The 17,949-nt window shown below is 41.8% G+C and overlaps 1 protein-coding gene across 1 annotated transcript in view; it reads right to left on the bottom strand.

Moving 5' to 3' along the window:
- Positions 1-1,155: 1,155 nt before the first annotated feature.
- Positions 1,156-17,949, bottom strand: part of CAPN1 (calpain 1) — a 68,803-nt gene continuing 52,009 nt past the window's right edge. Inside the window, exons 11-22 of the mRNA XM_060758212.2 lie at positions 17,351-17,526; positions 17,214-17,225; positions 15,153-15,364; positions 14,940-14,979; positions 12,635-12,700; positions 11,555-11,612; positions 11,382-11,446; positions 9,563-9,631; positions 9,375-9,453; positions 7,595-7,711; positions 4,298-4,356; positions 1,156-2,385 (exon numbers count right to left, since the gene is read on the bottom strand). Of these exons, the coding sequence (XP_060614195.1) occupies positions 2,359-2,385; positions 4,298-4,356; positions 7,595-7,711; positions 9,375-9,453; positions 9,563-9,631; positions 11,382-11,446; positions 11,555-11,612; positions 12,635-12,700; positions 14,940-14,979; positions 15,153-15,364; positions 17,214-17,225; positions 17,351-17,526 (980 nt within the window). The 3' untranslated portion in view covers positions 1,156-2,358. The remainder of the gene's footprint in view (positions 2,386-4,297; positions 4,357-7,594; positions 7,712-9,374; positions 9,454-9,562; positions 9,632-11,381; positions 11,447-11,554; positions 11,613-12,634; positions 12,701-14,939; positions 14,980-15,152; positions 15,365-17,213; positions 17,226-17,350; positions 17,527-17,949) is intronic.

Below are 17,949 nucleotides of genomic sequence, written 5' to 3' on the forward strand. Positions count from 1 at the left end.
CTTAAGGAGAGCCAACGCTCCAATGGGAAGACTTCTATGTAAAGTATGTCTGATCTTCCGGCTTTTGTGGACTTTAGCTCAAATGGGCGTGGCCTAGGGCGAGCCAACTCTCCAATGGGAGGACTTCTATGCAAATTAAGTCTGTTCAGCGCCTTCCAAGTTGCCCAGTCCTCTGTGTGCCCAGGGGGGAGTTGCTCATTTGCTATCAGCCATTGGTTGAGGTTCTGGGTTTGAACCTGCCACTTTTGGACTCTCGCTTGCTGAGGTGTTCCAGCGAGTGTCTCTGTAGATCATAGAAAACTACAGAGACGAAATGATTTGCTTTTACTAATGTGTTATGGTCTTAATTGATATGTAAATGCTTTTAAATGTTTTAAATGTTTTAATGATGTTGGCATTTAATTGTTGCCTTGTGAACTGCCTCAAGTCGCCTGCGGGCTGAGAGGGCCGGTATAAAAATGTAGCAAATAAATATACAAATAAATAAATAAATAAATGTGTCATTAACTTTCTTCGCTAATGATTTTAGGTGTCTTAATTAAGAAGTGTCTTATGTTCTGTACAATTATTTTAAAAATATCATTGTGTTAGAGACCCTAAATTGGGTCTTCTTAAGTCCACATCACGGGAACATGTAAGGAAGGAGACAGTCCCAAAAAAAGATCAAAAAACAAGGTTTAGTTTCTTCATGAAGAAGACGGACAGCCTGGCAGCATACGCAGATGCTACCCTTCCAGTGACTGCCGCACCCCTCCTCTTTTTCTGCTGACTTTTATACTCAAGTAATAGGTCATGGAAAGTACTCTCTTTCCAGCCCCTCTCCGTTGACCTTTTGATGAAAAGTACCTTCTTGTACCTGCAGACTCTGCACTTAACCACAACCGTTGAACTTAACCATAACACAACTTCCGACTTCTACATGTTGCATCTTGTTTCTTAAAAATATTTTCTTCCCTGTTGCTCCTTTTCCACAGAGAAAGGGTATGTTTATCTTTTGCTGTTAATTTCATTCAAAGCCCTTTGCTTAGCATTTGCAAATTTCACTCAAAGACCCTTTCAATTGAACTGGAACTCTCAAGCATCCAGCAAGAAAAACAAAACAAAACAAAGAAACAATATTTTAAAAAAAGCGTAAGTCATAAAAACCAAAAAGGATTTTTGTCGTAGCAACTTTATTCCTTTATTTACTTTGGCAATAAAATATGTCTTTTTTTTTTACTACAATATAAAACAGAGAAAAACAATCAAAAGGAAGAAGATAAAACAGTAGTACCCAGGATGAGGATGTAAAAATGAATCTCAAGAATGGATCCTCCGATAGGATCGAGCAACAACTTTTCGTCTCGGACAAAAAGCGCCCCGTTTTGGCATTCTAAAAGCAACCCGAAGACCCCCCAAAGGGCATCTATGCATCCCCATAACAAGCAGAGAGAGATGTAAGTATGCTTTTGGGCTCCAAATTCCTCAATCGGAAGAGGACATAAAGCATCAGCAAGCACTAATATGCTTCTGGAAAAAATAAAGTGTATATCGATATATATTTGCACGCACACGTATACAGGAAATGACACACTTTTGTATTTGCACCATTGCTTTTCGGGTAGAAGGGAGAAGATAAGACTAGATCAGGCTTGGGCAAACTTGGGCCCTCCAGGTGTTTTGGACTACAACTCCCACAATTCCTAACAGCCTACCGGCTGTTAGGAATTGTGGGAGTTGGAGTCCAAAACACCTGGAGGGCCCAAGTTTGCCCAGGCCTGAATTTCCTGTAAATAGGGGAATTTCCTGTAAATATGGCAAAGCGTGGGAAAGTGTTCCAAGGGTCCAAGTTGGCATGGAGAGTGTCTTTATATGTATATATATTTGCATATTTATATATTCTCCTCTTCTCCTTTAATAGCACAAAAGATGAAAGCAAGCTCATCTCATGCTTAAGGGCAGGAGAAAATCCAAACTGACGAACCAAAGGATGACCGTCTTCCAAAATATGAAGCCGACGTTGTCTTCGGTCCCGTTACCATGGCACGTAATGGAGAAAGACGGTGTCGCGTGGTTCCTTGGCGTCGGAGAGCAGGAAGCGGTTCCGTGAAGCGGGGTGGCTCCCGAGGTCACGCGTGTCCAGGCACAGGTGGTGGGCGTTGCAAAGGCAATGTGTGCGGAGTGCGTGTGTTTGAGTGTAAGCGAGGGCCCTCCCTCCTTTGCGGGAAGAAGTGGCAGCAAAATAAGAGAGAAATCAAAGGCAACAAGCCATCCCATTGTGACGCAAGGCACTTGCAGGTACAAAAATAATAATAAGAAAAGGTGTCCAAAGAGGAGGAAGGCCAGGCAGCCGTGCGGGGTTGGCTCCGTTATCTTCTTTCAGGCAAACATGGTTAGCTGTATCCACTGGAAGAGAGAAAAAGGAGGAAAGACACGTCCATTACAAAACTCTAATGATGTTTAATTGTGTTTTAATGTTTATATATCTGGAGATTTTTAATCAGACTGAAATGCTGCTTTGAGTCTCCATGTGGAGAAAAAAAGCAGAGTATTAATAATAATCTATATAAATAAAAAACGTAATGGGTTGTTGTAGGTTTTTCCGGGCTATATGGCCATGTTCTGGAGGCAATTTTTCTCCTGACGTTTCGCCTGCATCTATGGCAAGCATCCTCAGAGGTAGTGAGGTCTGTTGGAAGTAGGAAAAATGGGTTTATATATCTGTGGAATGACCAGGGTAATGTTTCAGCTGATCACCTTGATTTGCATTCAATGGCCTGGAAGCGCCTGGGGGGAATCTCTTGTTGAGAGTGAATTGATGTGCCTGATTATTTGAGAACACAGAAGTGCTGGACCACTCTCACAACCACCATGTCAGACTACACAAAGAAGCCATTGAAATCCACAAGCATGTGGACAATTTCAACAGAAAGGAGGAAACCATGAAGATGAACAAAATCTCTCGCGAGCCGCTCGCTCGCCCCTCTCTCGAGCCGCTCGCTCGCCCCTCTCGCGAGCCGCTCGCTCGCCCCTCTCGCGAGCTGCTCGCTCGCCCCTCTCCCTTCCAAGGAAAAGTAAGCTCGCCCTCTCAGCAAGCATCGGCAGGCGGCCATCTTAAGTATTTCCGAAATGGACGGAAATACAAAATTTTTTGGCGCCTGCCGTTTCAATATTTAAAAACTTTTCCAGGTTAAAAAAAATGTTTTGTTATCGTTTCGTAATTCAAAAATTAACGAAATTTTTAACGAATTACGAATTAACGAAACGAATGGCCCAGCCCTAGTTGATATTGATGTGTTATTATCCTGTATATTATGTTGTTTAATGGGTTTTTAAATTTTTTATGCCTGTTGGATTGACTTTTTTGCTCTTGTTGTGAACCGCGTTGAGTCGCCTACGGGCTGAGAAACTGCGGTATACAAGCAAAGTAAATAAATAAATAAATAAATAAATAAAAGATATAAACAGATATACACACACACAAAACACATATACACAGACTCGGCCACAGCACCGCATGGCAGGGGATGGCTAGTAGTAGTAATAATAATAATAATAATAATAATAATAATGTATTGTCGAAGGCTTTCATGGCCGGAATCACTCAGTTCTTGTGGGTTTTTTTCGGGCTATATGGCCATGTTCCAGAGGCATTTCTCCTGACGTTTCGCCTGCATCTATGGCAAGCTTCCTCAGAGGTGAGGTCACCTCTGAGGAAGCTTGCCATAGATGCAGGCGAAACGTCAGGAGAAATGCCTCTGGAACATGGCCATATAGCCCGAAAAAACCCACAAGAACTGAATAATAATAATAATAATAATAATAATAATAATCGGTCGCTTGAGTTTTCCGGGTTGTATGGCCATGTTTCAGAAGCATTCTCTCCTAACGTTTTTCCCACATCTATGGCAGGCCTCCTCAGAGGTTGTGAGGCCCATTGGAAACTAGGCAAGTGGGGTTGATATGTCTGTGGAATGTCCAGGGTGGGAGAACGAACTTGTCAGTTTGAGAGAAGTGTGAATGTTGCAATTGGCCAGCTTGATTAGCATTTAATAGCCTGGCAGTTTCAAAGCCTGTCTGCTTCCTGCCGGGTTGAATTCTTTGTTGGGAGGTTTTATTTGGCCATGATTGTTTCCTGTCTAAACCCCACTTACCTAGTTTCCAACAGACCTCATGACCGCTGAGGATGCCTGACATACTCGCAGCAAACCAGATATTGAATTCTGTTTTAATGTTTATATATCTGTAGATTTTGAATCATCCCAGCATTATTTCCAGTATATTCCCCAATAAGATGCTATGACTCCAGGGAGATTACCTTAACCAGGTCAAAAGTGACGATTCCATCTTTGTCAGAGTCCAGGGCCTGAAAAAACCCTGAAAAAGAAAAAAATAAATAAGAAAAATTAGTTTTGTATTTAGCCCCCAACTGATAGACCCTTGAGATTCGAGTGAAAGAAAGAAAGTAAGTACATCCCAAAGGGGGTGACCCCTGTCTGATTCCACAGCAAGCTGGCTTCAGGAAAGGCAGAAGCTGCACATCGCAAGTGCTGAACCTGACTCAGCACATAGAAGATGGCTTTGAAAGGCAGCAGATCACAGGAGCCGTCTTCATAGACCTGTCAGCAGCCTATGATACTGTGAACCACCGCCTCCTCCTGAGAAAAATGTATAAAATCACAAAGGACGACCACCTCACCCGCCTCATAGGAAACCTGCTACAAAACAGGAGCTTCTTTGTTGAGTTCCAGGGCCAGAGAAGCAGATGGCGGAAACAGAAGAATGGCCTGCCTCAGGGGAGCGTGCTTGCTCCATCCATGTTCAACATCTACACAAATGACCAGCCACTGCCAGAAGGGACAGAGAGATTCATCTATGCAGATGATCATGCCATTACTGCTCAATCAGGGAGCTTTGAGACGGTAGAACAGAAGCTTTCCGAAGCTCTAGGTGCTCTTACTGCCTATTACAGGGAAAACCAGCTGATCCCTAATCCATCTAAAACACAAACATGTGCTTTTCATCTCAAGAACAGACAAGCATCCCAAGCTCTGAGGATTACCTGGGAAGGAATCCCACTGGAGCATTGCAGCACACCCAAATACCTGGGAGTCACTCTGGACCGTGCTCTGACCTACAAGAAGCACTGCCTGAACATCAAGCAAAAAGTGGGTGCTAGAAACAATATCATACGAAAGCTGACTGGCACAACCTGGGGATCACAACCAGACACAGTGAAGACATCTGCCCTTGCGCTGTGCTACTCTGCTGCTGAGTATGCATGCCCAGTGTGGAACACATCTCACCACATTAAAACAGTGGATGTGGCTCTTAATGAGACATGCCGCATTATCACGGTGTGTCTGCGACCTACACCACTGGAGAAATTACACTGCTTAGCCGGTATTGCACCACCTGACATCCGCCGGGAAGGAGCAGCCAATAGGAAAGGACCAAGGCAGAGACATCTCCAGCTCATCCCTTGTTTGGGTATCAGCCAGCACGTCAACGACTTAAATGTTGATTGAGATTATTGTGATGGTTGATCCTGAAAAGGTCAGTTGGTTGTTTTGCTTGGTTGTTTGCATGCTGCAAGTTGTTCTGGTTGCTTCTGGCTTGAGAGAATCAGCCGTCTACGAAGACATTGCCCAGGGGATGCCCGGATGTCTTGCAATCCTGCGAGGAGGCTTCTCTCATCCCTTGTTTGGGCATCAGCCAGCATGCCAATGACTTAAATCAAGAAATAGTTTTCAAAGATCTACAGAGACACTCGCTGGAACACCTCAGCAAGCGAGAGTCCAAAAGTGGCAGGCTCAAACCCAGAACCTCAACCAATGGCTGATACCAAATGAGAGACTCCCCCCTGGGCACTCAGAAGACTGGGCGACTTGGAAGGCGCTGAACAGACTGCGCTCTGGCACCACGAGATGCAGAGCCAACCTTAAGAAATGAGGCTAGGAAGTGGAGTCCACGACATGTGAGTGTGGAGAAGAACAAACCACTGACCACCTGCTGCAATGCAGCCTGAGCCCTGCCACATGCACAAGGGAGGACCTTCTTATAGTAACTCCAGAGGCACTCCAAGTGGCCAGATACTGGTCAAAGGACATTTAATCAACTACCAAGCTTGCAAACTTTGTATTTTGTTTATTTGTTTGTTTGCTAAAAATGCAATACAACTGTTTGGTTTGCTCCTGACACGATAAATAAATAAATCCCGAAGGGCTTTGTTGTATATATTGTCGAAGGCTTTCATGGCCGGAATCAATGGGTTGGAAGTAGGAAAAATGGGTTTATATATCTGTGGAATGCAGGGGCGGCTCAACCCATTACGCAAAGTAAGCATTCGCAGTATAGTTGGTTTTGCCCAGGGGCGCTCTTGGGGGAAAATAGACCTTGACATATGTGAGTTGAGGTTACTGGGATGTATAGTTCACCTACAATCAAAGAGCATTCTGAACTCCACTAATGACGGAATTGAACCAAATATGGCACACAGAACTCCCACGACGAACAGAAAATATATATCAGTGATTGGTTGGGGGGGGGGGGCAAAATACTGTTTGCTTACCGTCGAAAATTACCTAGGGCCGCCTCTGGTGGAATGACCAGGGTAATGTTTCAGCTGATCACCTTGATTTGCATTCAATGGCCTGGAAGCGCCTGGGGGGGAATCTCTTGTTGAGGGTGAATTGATGTGCCTGATTGTTTCCTCTCTGTTGTTTTGCTGTTGTAATTTTTGAGTTTTTTAATACTGGTAGCCAGATTTTGTTCATCTTCATGGTTTCCTCCTTTCTGTTGAAATTGTCCACATGCTTGTATTAAGGCCACCAGTATTAAAAAACTCAAAAATTACAACAGCAAAACAACAGAGAGGAAACAATCAGGCACATCAATTCACTCTCAACAAGAGATTCCCCCCAGGCGCTTCCAGGCCATTGAATGCAAATCGAGGTGATCAGCTGAAACATTACCCTGGTCATTCCACAGATATATAAACCCATTTTTCCTACTTCCAACAGACCTCACTACCTCTGAGGATGCTTGCCATAGATGCAGGCGAAACGTCAGGAGAAAAATTGCCTCCAGAACATGGCCATATAGCCCGGAAAAACCTACAACAACCCGGCTTTGTTATACTTCACAAGCCATCTAAAGACCATTTGTGGTGAAAAATCTCTGAGAACTTCTCTTCGGGGGCCCCTGGCTTCCCGCTGGGCTCAAGTTGCATGACCTATTTAAAGGAAATTCTTTACAGGCCCAGCGCATGACAGAACACATTATTATTATTATTATTATTATTAATAATAATAATAATAATAATAATAATAATAATAATAATAATTTCTGCTTCCTTACTTCCAAAGGAGACTCAAAGCAGCTTTTATTGCTAGTAGTGCTAAACAAGAAGGAATCGGAAACATTTGCTGAACTCGTCCATATTGAGATCTACCAAAGGGAGGCAATCAGCCTTCCGCTCATCCATTTATCTAGTGAATAGTAATGATTTTCTGGGATCTCATTCTCTGGAATTCTTTAAACCGTAAAGCATTTTCTGCCATTCTATAGGTTTTGCTACTACGCTCCCATTAACCCCCCATGAAATAACACTTACGGAACATGGTTTCGAGTCGCACTAGACAGCAGACAAAATTGTCGAAGTCGATCGCCAAGTCGGGCTCAGCGTAGCGGGTGATGATCAACTCATAGAGCTTCTTGTTCAGTTTGAAACCTGCCAAGATATTTCTGGTTATCTACTAATCACAACAGGTCATTTTATTAGCTACCACAATTACAATTTACTCTTGCATTGTATTGTCGAAGGCTTTCATGGCTGGAATCACTCAGTTCTTGTGGGTTTCTTCGGGCTACTAGAACATGGCCATATAGCCCGAAAAAACCCACAAGAACTGAGTACTCTTGCATTCATTGGCTTTATTGATCACTTGAGTTGGATCAAAAGCAGCCTAGCTTCCATCTACACTTACAATTTAATGTAATTTCAATTAATTTAAATTTTCATTAATTAATTAATTAATTAAATTAATTAATTTAATGTAATTTTATTAGCTATAGCAATTACAATTCACGCTTGCATTCATTCGATTTATTTATCAATTGAGTTGGATCAAAAGCAGCCTAGCTTCCATCTACACTGACTATTTAGTGTAATTTTAATTAATTTTAATTAAATTAATTAATTAATGTAATTTTATTAGCTACAGCAATTACAGTTCACGCTTGCATTCATTGGATTTATTTATCAATTGAGTTGGATCAAAAGCAGCCTAGCTTCCATCTACACTGACTATTTAGTGTGATTTTAATTAATTAAATTAATTAATTAATGTAATTTTATTAGCTACAGCCATTACAATTCACGCTTGCATTCATTGGATTTATTTATTGATTGAGTTGGATCAAAAGCAGCTTAGCTTCCATCTACACTGACTATTTAATGTAATTTTAATTAATTAATTCAATTAATTTTAATGTAATTTTATTAGCTACAGCAATTACAATTCACGCTTGCATTCATTCGATTTATTTATCACTTGAGTTGGATCAAAAGCAGCCTAGCTTCCATCTACACTGACTATTTAGTGTAATTTTAATTAATTTTAATTAAATTAATTAATTAATGTAATTTTATTAGCTACAGCAATTACAGTTCACGCTTGCATTCATTGGATTTATTTATCAATTGAGTTGGATCAAAAGCAGCCTAGCTTCCATCTACATTGACTATTTAGTGTAATTTTAATTAATTTTAATTAAATTAATTAATTAATGTAATTTTATTAGCTACAGCAATTACAATTCACGCTTGCATTCATTCGATTTATTTATCAATTGAATTGGATCAAAAGCAGCCTAGCTTCCATCTACACTGACTTTTTAATGTAATTTTAATTAATTAATTAAATTAATTAATGTAATTTTATTAACTACAGCAATTACAATTGACGCTTGCATTCATTCGATTTATTGATCAATTGAGTTGGATCAAAAGCAGCCTAGCTTCCATCTACGCTGACTATTTAATGTAATTTTAATTAATTAATTAAATTAATTAATTAAATTTTATTAGCTACAGCAATTACAATTCACGCTTGCATTCATTCAATTTATTTATCAATTGAGTTTGGTCAAAAGCAGCCTAGCTTCCATCTACACTATTTAATGTAATTTTGATTCATTTTAATTAAAATGAATTAAAATTACATTAAATAGTCAGTGTAGAGGGAAGCTAGGCTGCTTTTGATCCAGCTCAATTGATAAATAAATTGATTTACAATTGACGCTTGCATTCATTGGATTTATTTATCACTTGAGTTGGATCAAAAGCAGCCTAGCTTCCATCTACACTGACTATTTAATGCAGTTCAACTCACCTGCAGATTCCAGGGCCATCCGCATCTCATAGGCACTCATGGTTCCTGATTTGTCCAAATCGAACTTCCTAAAGACCGCCTTGAAATTAGGAGAGAGAAAAAATATTTAAATAAGATGCTAACAAACAAACAAACAAAAACCAGAAATCAAATGGATGAGCTCAAGGCGTCACATTATGGAAACGTACCAAATAGCTTCTGATTTTGGTCCAAAGGATGTTGAACTCCACCAGCCCTAGTTTTCCATTTCCATCTCTCTGAGCAAGGAGGTAGTGGTTAAGGAAACGTTCAAACAGAGATATCACACTTTCCTTTTCCAACATCACTCCACTTCCCCGAATGCCTACAATGTGGTTGCATCTGAGCATGACACACATACCTATACGCCAGGAGCTAATCCTTTCTATCTATATACTGCCCTTTTGTGGCTGTACGTGAATACCATATACATATATACATACCCAAAGGTCAGCAGCTAATCCTCTCTATCTATATACTGCTCTCTTGTGTCTGTATGTGAATCTTGCATACATACCTAAAGGCCAGTATCTAATCCTTTCTCTATATATACTACTCTTGTGGCTGTATATGAATGCCACATTCATATATACCTATAGGTCAGTAGCTAATCCTTTCCATCTATATACTGCTCTCTTGTGGCTTAGTATATGAATGCCACATATGTATATATTTTTTTATTTATTTACTTACGGCATTTATATGTATATATACCTATAGGCCAGTAGCTAATCCTTTCTATCTATATACTGCCCTCTTGTGGCTGTATATGAATCCCGCATACATACCTATAGGCCAGTAGCTAATCCTTTCTATCTATATACTGCCCTCTTGTGGCTGTATATGAATCCCGCATACATACCTATAGGCCAGTAGCTAATCCTTTCTATCTATATACTGCCCTCTTGTGGCTGTATATGAAGGCCACATACACATAAGCCTATAGGCCAGTAGCTAATCCTTTCTATCTATATACTGCCCTCTTGTGTCTGTATATGAATCCTGCATACATACCTATATGCCAGTAGTTAATCCTTTCTATCTATATATTGCTCTCTTGTGGGTGTATATGAATGCCACATTCATATATACCTATAGTTCAGTAGCTAATCCTTTCCATCTATACACTGCCCTCTTGTGGCTGTATATGAATCTCGCATACATACCTATAGGCCAGTAGCTAATCCTTTCTACCTATATACTGCCCTCTTGTGGCTGTATGTGAAGGCCATATACACATATACTAGGCTTGGGCAATCCATGGTTCTAAATGGTTCTAAAGTACTTACAAAACTAAAGTTCTGGTGGTGAAAATTTCAGAACTCTAACAAAACTTTCAAAATTTAATTATTATTTCATTATTGGTGATTTTAATGACAGAACCAATTAGAAACTGCCATTTATTATGAAATGTTGAGAGTGTTGTTAGAGTTCTGAAATTTTCACCACCACAACTTTAGTTTTGTAAGTACTTTAGAACCATTTAGAACCATGGATTGCCCAAGCCTAACATATACCTATAGGCCAGTAGCTAATCCTTTCTATCTATATACTGCCCTCTTGTGGCTGTATATGAATACTGCATATATACATACCTAAAGGTCGGCAGCTAAACATTTCTAGCTGTATACTGCCCTCCTGTGGTTGCGTCTGAGCATTGCGTACATACTTAGAGCTAGTCACTTATCCTTTCTATCTATGTACTGCTTTTTTAATTCTTTTGATGTCCTTGTCCCAAAATTGGGTAGTTGAAACCGCACAATTATTTTAAGTTGGGGGATAAAGGGTATTGTACACCAAGTTTGGTCCAGATCCATCCAGCCTTGGAGGAGCTTTTGTGGTACCAACCAACAAACAAACAAACCAACAAACGTACACACGTTGACTTTTATATAGCGAGACGAAGTACCCAGTATATCCAAGGATTGTAATACTGGCAGTAGGGTTGTTCACAATCCAAAAGACATGCCTTCACAATCATAAGGATACATCCATAAGGTTCACCATACTGCGGCAGGATTCCAAGCTGAAACCTTTGGTACGAAGATCTTTATCTGCCAAACAGAACCAAAAGAGAGACGTTTAGAACTTCAACTTGACTCTTCTGGCCACGAATGAAGACATCTCAGGGGTGGAAAGAAGGGGTGAATCTCAGCGCTTACGTTTTCCTATGATCCTGTTGAGGATCGTCTGCAGTTCGGTAACGCTGATTTCCATATCCTGGAAAAGGGAAAGGGAAAGCGCTCTGTTTTGTAACTCGGTTTTACTGTATTAGACATGTATTTGCATATTTATTGAAATTATTATTATTATTATTATTATCTATATAAATGTAATGTTCGTTTGTGGGATTAATATAACTCATAAACCATTGGACGAATTGACACCTAACAACCCAATGTATGTCCTTCACTCAAAAAATTGATTTTGTCATTTGGGAGTTGTAGTTGCTGGGATTTATAGTTCACCTACAATCAAAGAGCATCCTGAACTCCAGCAAAGATTGAATTGGACCAGCCTTGGCATATAGAACTCCCATGACCAACAGAAAATACTGGAAGGGTTTGGTGGACATTGACCTTGAGTTTTGGAGTTGTAGTTCACCTACATTCAGAGAGCATTGTGGACTCAAACAATGATAGATCCGGACCAAACCTGGCACGAATATTCCATATGCCCAAATGTGAACCCAGATGGAGTTTGGGGGAAATAGAATCTTAACATTTGGGAGTTGTAGTTACTGGGATTCATAGTTCACCTACAATCAAAGAGCATTCTGAACTCCACCAGTGATGGAAACGTGGTACACAGGAGTCCCATGACTAACAGAAAACACTAGAAGAGTTTGGTGGACATTGACCTTGAGTTTTGGAGTTGTAGTTCACCTACATTCAGAGAGCACTGTGGACTCAAACAATGAAGGATCTGGACCAAACTTGGCACGAATACTCCATATGCCCAAATGTGAACACAGATGGAGTTTGGGGGAAAATAGACCTTGACATTTAGGAGTTGTAGTTATTGGGATTTATAGTTCACCTACAATCAAAGAGCATTCTGAACTCCACCAATGATGGAATTGAACCAACCTTGGCACATAGCACTCCCATGATCAACAGAAAATAGTGGAAGGGTGTGGTGGGCATTGACCTTGACTTTGGGAGTTGTAGTTCACTGAATGCCTGTGTCACAAAACAATGTATTTCTAAAAATCCTTTTTACTACTGCCATTATATACTCACCGCTCCAGCCAACTGCCTGAAGAGTTGCTTGAATCCCTCATCGATCTCGCCCTCGGAAAGCACTTTCTGGAATGGAAGAGGAGAGAAAGGAGGACCATAAGAAGGGAGGCCACACTCTGGACTGTGGATTTCCTACTGACGGAATGCTGCATTCCCTCCTTTATTTCTAGGTAAGGACTTTTCAACCAGCCAGGTCTGTTGGTCAACAGATTGCTGGAGATGCTACCTGGTTGATGGAAAGCTTCCCACCGGAGTGGAAATCATCAATCGGACAGGTGACAAGCTATTTAATCTCAGCAGACTGAAAGTCAAGACCAAGGTTACAACAACATCTGTTATAGAACTTCGGTATGCGGATGACAACGTCATCTATGCGCATTCAGAAGAAGACCTACAAGCCACTCTAAACGCCTTCACAGAAGCATACGAGAAGCTCGGCCTGTCATTGAACATCGAGAAAACCAAAGTGCTCTTCCAGCAGTCGCCAGCCATTCCCTCTCCAATGCCAGAGATACAGCTTAATGGTGTAACATTAGAAAATGTTGACCATTCCGCTCCCTTGGCAGCCACCTCTCCACCAAATTCAACATTGACACTGAAATACAACATTGCCTGAGCTCTGCGAGTGCAGCATTGTTCCGAATGAAGCACAGAGTGTTAGAGGACCGGGACATCCGTAGGGAGACCAAGGGGTTTGTTTATAAAGCTATTGTCCTTCCAACCCTGCTATACGCCTGCAAGACGTGGACTGTCTATAGACGTCAACATTGACACTGAAATAAAACACCGCCTGAGCTCTACGAGTGCAGCATTTTTCCAAATGAAGCATAGAGTGTTTGAGGACCAGGACATCCATAGGGAGACCAAGGGCTTGTTTATAAAGCTATTGTCCTCCCAACCCTGCTATATGCCTGCGAGACGTGGACTGTCTATAGACGTCAACATTGACACTGAAATAAAACACCGCCTGAGCTCTATGAGTGCAGCATTTTTCCGAATGAAGCAGAGAGTGTTTGAGGACTGGGACATGCGTAGAGATACCAAGCAGCTTGTTTACAAAACTATTGTCCTCCCAACTCTGCTATATGCCTGTGAAACGTGGACAGTCTATAGACGTCACATGCAACTCCTGGAATGATTACATCAGCGCTGCCTCTGAAAAATCCTGCAAATCTCTTGGGAGTGATAGAACTTTGCAGTAGGCAAAGTGTTGGTTTCGTGCCTTGGGTCTTGTCACTGCCGCTTTTGTGTTGAATTTGGGTCCTGGATCTGCACGTTGCTGTTTATCTTCGTGTTTATCTCGGCTTGGATTCTTGTAAGTGCGGATTTCCCCTCTCCTTGACTTTGGATTGCTTTTGACAACGCTGCCTTTTGGACTTTGGAACCTCACAACTTTGGGCTTGGATTTCTTCAACTTCGGACTTCATTTAGACGACGACTCTTCTTCACGGCTCTTTGTTTGTCTGTCTTCCATTTGCGGTGTGATTTTGCGGGGTTTTGGAAGTACTCCAGTTTAATCCGGATTTTTTTGCCTGGATAATCCGGATTATTGCTTTAGAATCATAGAATCATAGAATCAAAGAGTTGGAAGAGACCTCATGGGCCATCCAGTCCAATATTGGCAATATTTCTGCCAAGAAGCAGAAATATTGCATTCAAATCACCCCTGACAGATGGCCATCCAGCCTCTGTTTAAAAGTTTCCAAAGAAGGAGCCTCCACCACACTCTGGGGCAGAGAGTTCCACTGCTGAACAGCTCTCACAGTCAGGAAGTTTAGTTTACTTTTCAACCTAATAATTGCTACTACTTCTGAGTTTTGACCAGAGGCACTGAAGCAAGTGTCTCTGAGTCTCTTTTACTTTGTATTAATAAACTATTCTTTTGGACACATTCCTGAGTTTGGTTCTTTAAGGCGTCTGGGTTCCGACACTCGCTCAGGGTCAACCTAAGTCTGAAACAACTTGAAAACACAACAACAACAACAACAACAACAATCCTGTCTCATCAGCCAAAAGCAGGCCCACACTTCCCATTGAAATACTAATAAGTTTATACTTGTTAAAATTGCTCTTCATATTAATTATTGCATTGTTGTATGTGTGTGTGTGTGTGTTTGAACTACAAATAAGATATGTGCAGTGTGCATTGGAATTCATTCATTTTTTTCCGAATTATAATCCGTCCCTCCAAAAGTTTGAGGGACCGTGACCTGGCCCTCTGTTTAAAAAGTTTGTGGACCCCTGATCTAGATTTACGTAAGGCAGATATATAACCCCTTTGAAAGGGCCGTAAGAAGACTCCTACCTCATCTGGGAGATTGGCCTGGATGTCGTCATCCATCTCCCTGAAAAGGGAAGCACAACGAAAAAGAAAATAAAATAAAATTGCACCTTAGAAGCAAAGCAGCAGAAATACGTAAATAAAAGGGGGAACAATGCTATAGACCAGGCATGGTCAAACTTCAACCCTCCAGGTGTTTTGGACTTCAACTCCCACAATTCCTAACAGCCTACTTACACCGTCCCTGCTTTGTTCTCCGAGAAGACCCTCAGCACAAAGTCCCCTTCTTTGTTGGGCTCAAAAGTGGAAGGCACCACAATATACTCTCCGGGAGGCAGCTTGAAGCGGGTGCTGACCTCGCGCAGGTTGATGAACTGCTCGGAGCGAGCCCTCGAGGAGTTGGAGAGGAAAAAGTCGCGCTTCAGGTGGACCGAGGGTTGCCCTACATACTGTCCGATAGAAAAAGAGAGAGGGAATGAGCTTGGGCTAAGAGCATCCATTATTGAAAATTTATTTACAGTATTTATATTCATAGAATCATAGAATCAAAGAGCTGATGAAGGAGTTTGTCTACATGGACAAAGAAAGACCATCTTAAATCTCTCATAGAATCATAAAATCAAAGAATTGGAAGGGACCTCATGGGCCATCCAGTCTAACCCCATTCTACCAAGAAGCAGGAATATTGAATTCAAATCACCCCTGACAGATGGCCATCCAGCCTCTGTTTAAAAGCCCCCAAAGAAGGAGCCTCCACCACACTCCAGGGCAGAGAGTTCCACCGCTGAATGGCTCTCCCAGTCAGGAAGTTCTTCCTCATGTTCAAATTGAATCTCCTCTCTTGTTGTTTGAAGCCATTGTTCCGCATCCTAGTCTCCAGGGAAGCAGAAAACAAGCTTGCTCCCTCCTCCTCCCTGTGGCTTCCTCTCACATATTTATACATGGCTATCATATCCCCTCTCAGCCTTCTCTTCTTCAGGCTAAACATGCCCAGCTCCTTAAGCCGCTCCTCATAGGGCTTGTTCTCCAGACCTTTTATAATTTTAGTCACTCTCCTCTGGACACATTCCAGCTTCTCACCCCGCAGGGAACTCAGGGCAGATTACAATGTACATATACATGGCAAACATTCGATGCCATAGACACCCAACATATATAGACAGACACTCAGAGGCTATTTAACATTCCAGCTTCTGGCCACCAGTGGGGGCTTTATTTGGGGGAATAAAAATCCCAAAAAGGCAGAACACCACCTGAGATTGTAATGAGGCTTCTGTGTTTTAAAACCCAAAAAGCTGTAAGGAAAGCTGGAATTTTCTTCTGGCCTAAAACCTTCTGAAAGAACCCTCTGGCCGCCACCAACTTAAAAGCACTGATAAGCCCTTGGCTTACTTGAAGTATCTTGCTTTACTTGAAGGCAAGAGTGTGTTGGATTAGCCCTCAGGCTTGTAACACAAAAAGATTGTACTTTAAATTATACGCTGCCACCATTAGTCTCCTGTTTGGTGTAGGAAACTGCTTTTGAAACTTCACCCACAGAGGCACACGTGAGGCAGATGTTGTGAACAACAAAACAATGATGTTTATTTAAGAGAACTGAAACAATTCAGGTATAAAGCTTAGATGTTTCAAAGTATTGACTTAAAAAGTGTGTGGTTCAGACTTAGTTACACAGGAACACTTCTCTCTCCCTCCACAAAATTTACTGACAGGATTTATTCTCTGAAAGTAATTCTAAACACCAGCACAGATAGTCCTATCCTGGATCTATCTCTTCACTCCTCTACCAGCTATTTCTCTAATAGCTGTAAAAATCTTCTCACTAAGCTATCTCTGCTAGCCCACTGACCAATTTCAGGCGTCTCTCACTGTACTGTGGTTGTTTTTATGATGCTTTTGTTAGGCCGCCCTGAATCCCCCTTCGGGAGGAGAAGGGCAGGGTATAAATATAGGAAATCAATCAATAAATAATAAACAGTGGGTGTGGCTCTTAATAAGACATGCCACATTATCACAAGTTGTCTACACACTACACCGCTGGAGAAATTACAATGTTTAGCCGGTATTGCACCACCTGACATCCAATAATGAAAGGACCAAAGCAGTGACATCTCCGGCCTATCAGCCGGCAAGTCAGTGCCTTAAATCAAGAAATAGTTTTCTAAGATCTACAGACATACTTGCAGGAACACCTGAGCAAGCGAGAGTCCAAAAGTGGCAGGAAAAAACCTGGAACCTCGTGGGACACTTGGGGAACAAGAAACATATGAGTGAGAAACATAGGTTTGGGGTACATACCTCTGGTGGTACCTGTGAAGAGACAAAAAAGAAGAGATGTCAGGGCTTCCCCAAATCCAGAGGGGCAAGATCAGGCCAAAGCCAAGCATAACAGCCTGGAGCAGGGCAGGAAGGACCCTCGTACCACAAAGGATTACCTCATAGACAGCAAAGCCAATAGTCTCCATGTCCTTGCCGAGGCGCCTCTCTCGGCGCCGGTGTTTCTGCATCAGCGCCATGACAAAACTGCAGCCGGGCTCCCTGCTCCCTTCCTCATCATCGTGGTCAACCTCCTCGAGACGGACTTTGAATTGGGGATTGATCCAAAACGTGGCTGAAGGAGACAAGATGATAATAGCAAGTATCAAGTACAGGCTTACTCAATCCAGAAAATCATGCTTTTGGAATGTAGAAAATTACGTATTTCCGATAACAAGAGTTGGATGCCGGCAGATCTAATAACTAGTAACTGCACAGTACATTTATAGGTAGGTAAAGGTAAAGGTTTTCCCCTGACATTAAGTCCAGTCGCCGCCGATGACCATAGACACCTCCAAGGTCATGTGGCCAGCATGACTGCATGGAATGCCGTTACCTTCCCGCCGGAGCGGTACCTATTGATCTACTCACATTTGCATGTTTTCGAACTGCTAGGTTGGCAGAAGCTGGGGCTCAAAGAGGAAGTTCATGCTGTTCCCCGGATTCGAACCTGCAATCTTTTGGTCAACAAGCTCAGCAGCTCAGTGGTTTAACCCAC

The sequence above is a fragment of the Anolis sagrei genome, chromosome 12, assembly GCF_037176765.1.
Source record: "Anolis sagrei isolate rAnoSag1 chromosome 12, rAnoSag1.mat, whole genome shotgun sequence".
NCBI lineage: Eukaryota > Metazoa > Chordata > Lepidosauria > Squamata > Dactyloidae > Anolis > Anolis sagrei.